Genomic DNA, 2,584 nt, shown 5'->3' on the forward strand with positions numbered 1-2,584 from the left:
GACCAAAGTCTCTGGTAGGTCAGGAGCAAAGTGCAGGAGGAGCAGTGGAGGAGATGTGACTGATTGCTGCAGCAGCTCGAGTTGACTCAAGCCGGCCCGTTGCTTCAACCAAAAATGCTCTCACTGAAAGTCCCGCCCTGCTCTGCTCTGATTGGACAAAACGTCTCTGGACTTCATCTGATGTCACTCTCGTATTTATTTCTCTTTTAGTATGGTGCGCTCCAGGCTAAAGAGGACTCCTCCAGTGGAAATGGGACTTCTGAAGATGCAGGAACGAGATGCAGAGTCAGAGGATGAGAATTTATGAAAAGGACTTCAGCAGCACTACAACACACAAACTGCTCAGAGACATGGTTTACAGCTGTAAACCTCTTTTAGCTTTACTTACCATTTATTACACTCGATGTGCAGTCTGCCATATCTTTATTATTTTTGCAATATGATAGGGTTTATAAAGATTACCCAGTTTTTGTTGGCCTCATTAGTGCCTTCAGCTGGTGAAAGCATCATCATCACCCGTGTTTACAAGTTTTTACATATAATACAAAATGATTTATATATGTGTGTATATGTGTTTCATTTCATTCTACTCTGTTATCCATAATGTTCATTGTTACATTCTTGTTTTTTTTCCAACTGGTCCCTCTTCAGGGGTCACCACAGTGACTMAAGTCACAGATGATTTAGCAATTGTTTCACCAGATGCACTTCCTGTCTCTCCCACCAAGCTACTGTGGCTCCAGATAAATCKTACTCATTTAGATAAAGCTTTTGTTGAACATATCACAAAACTGTTTGTCACTATAAAGTCTGTTTCCTGTGGCTGTAAAACAAAAAAAAATCCATTTCAAACAGTAGTTTGAAACAACTTGTTTTACAAATGAACATAAAAACTTAACAAGTTAACTTGGACAAAGAAGCTGGTAATTGCACCAGTTATTACCAGATTGAAATGTTATTTAATAAACTGTGTGAAATGAATACATGTATCAGAGGTTCTCCCAGCTAGGAGCAGTAAACTTGTAACAATACTGTAATATTGTAATATTGTAGCAGTACTTGTAAAGAAATATTTACCTGGCTGGGGTGGCTGCCGGGGTCTGGCTGATAGTCGGCTGGGGGCGTGCGCTTGGTGTGTGGGGGTGGTCGGGGGGATCCACAGGGCACCCTGTGGATCCAGGTCCACCCTGTGGATCCAGGTCCACCCTGTGGATCCAGGTCCACCCTGTGGATCCAGGGCTCTGTGTCCATGCCTGGTTCTGCTCCGGTGTGGCTGGAGCTGGCAGGGCCTGTGGGTTCTGCATGTGGTTGCTGGTGGGGCTCTCCTGGTTCTCTCCTGTGTTCCTCTCTGGGGTGGGTGGGCCCGTGTTCCTCTCTYGAGGGTGGTTCTCGCTGCGCAGGTGGCCTTGGGGGCTTGGTGCTTGGGATCTCTCTCAGGGTCTGTCCCCCTTATGTTTGCCTTGGTCTTGGGACAGAAACTGGAAGTTGGTGAAAAAAAAAAGGAAAATCTTCAGTCTAATCTTAAAAGTAGACAGAGTGTCAGCTTCACAGACAGAAACTGGAAGTTAGTTCCACAAGAGAGGAGCTTGATAACTAAAAGCTCTGCCTCCCATCCTACTTTTAGAAATTCGAGGATCCACAAGTAAACCTGCAGTCTGAGAGCGAAGTGCTCTGTTAGGAAAGTATGGAACAATAAGATCTTTAATATATGATTGAACTTGGTTGTTAAGAGCTTTGTATGTTAGGAGTAATATTTTAAATTKTATTCTGAATTTGACAGGGTGTCAGTGGAGAGAAGCTAAAACTGGAGAAAAGTGATCTCTCCTTCCAACTCTCATTAAAACTCTAGCAGCGGGCGCTGGTGAGCAAGATATGGCGTAAGACGTATTTTCAGAGCTCCTGCAAAATCCGTAAAAATTACATAAAAAAACAGCATTAACCACGCTAATATTTGCCGAAACATTGGAGAGAAAACCTTAAGATCACAAAAGCCGGACAACCCGAACAAAATCATCCTGAATGGCCGAAAAATTGCAAAAGTATAAATACGGAAGCGATGCTAATGCTATAAGGCCTGCTAGGACCACGAGACAGCGGGCAACAAACGACGCGGATCCACCGACAACCACTGGGACTGAAGGTTCAAACATGAGTAACGAAGAAATGAAAGCAGACATTTTATCGTCACTGAGAGGAGAAATCACTAGGAGAAATCGCTAAAGTGATAAGAGACGAGCTTAAAGGCGCACTAGCGGAAGATTTTCAAGCTATAAGATCCGAACTGCAAGCGGTCCGCTCCGAAATTGCCAACAGCTCAAAGGCCATACAAGCTGAAGTGGACATGGTAAAGACGGATGTCTTGGACTTAAAAGGTGGCCTTTCAACGTGGTCAGARGAAGTCACCTCACTACAGTCTGCGGTAACAAGTTTACAGAAAGAAATGTCAATGCTCAAAGATAAATGTGAAGATCTGGAGGGGAGAATGAGAAGGTCCAATTTCCACATTGAGGGCATTGAAGAGCTCCCGGGCTCTAGCTCCACACAAGCTGTGGCAAAAATCATCAAAGAAGTTCTGAAGATGGAT

The 2,584-nt window shown here is 44.0% G+C and overlaps 2 protein-coding genes across 4 annotated transcripts in view; both read left to right on the forward strand.

Moving 5' to 3' along the window:
- The window catches only part of tmem45a (transmembrane protein 45a), a 52,016-nt gene extending 51,110 nt beyond the window's left edge, over positions 1-906 (forward strand). For all 3 annotated transcript variants that reach the window (XM_014017392.1, XM_014017393.1, XM_014017394.1), the window contains one exon: positions 211-906. In XM_014017392.1, coding sequence (XP_013872846.1) covers positions 211-307 — 97 coding nt within the window. In that variant the 3' untranslated portion in view covers positions 308-906. The remainder of the gene's footprint in view (positions 1-210) is intronic.
- Positions 907-2,205: 1,299 nt separating this feature from the next.
- On the forward strand, positions 2,206-2,584 carry LOC106523829 (uncharacterized; the record flags this gene model as incomplete). Its single annotated transcript, XM_014017396.1, is given in 1 exon segment — positions 2,206-2,584. A coding segment is annotated over 1 exon segment (379 nt), but the record flags the coding sequence as incomplete, so codon positions are not given.

Source organism: Austrofundulus limnaeus, unplaced genomic scaffold (assembly GCF_001266775.1).
Source record: "Austrofundulus limnaeus strain Quisiro unplaced genomic scaffold, Austrofundulus_limnaeus-1.0 Scaffold167, whole genome shotgun sequence".
NCBI classification, from domain to species: domain Eukaryota; kingdom Metazoa; phylum Chordata; class Actinopteri; order Cyprinodontiformes; family Rivulidae; genus Austrofundulus; species Austrofundulus limnaeus.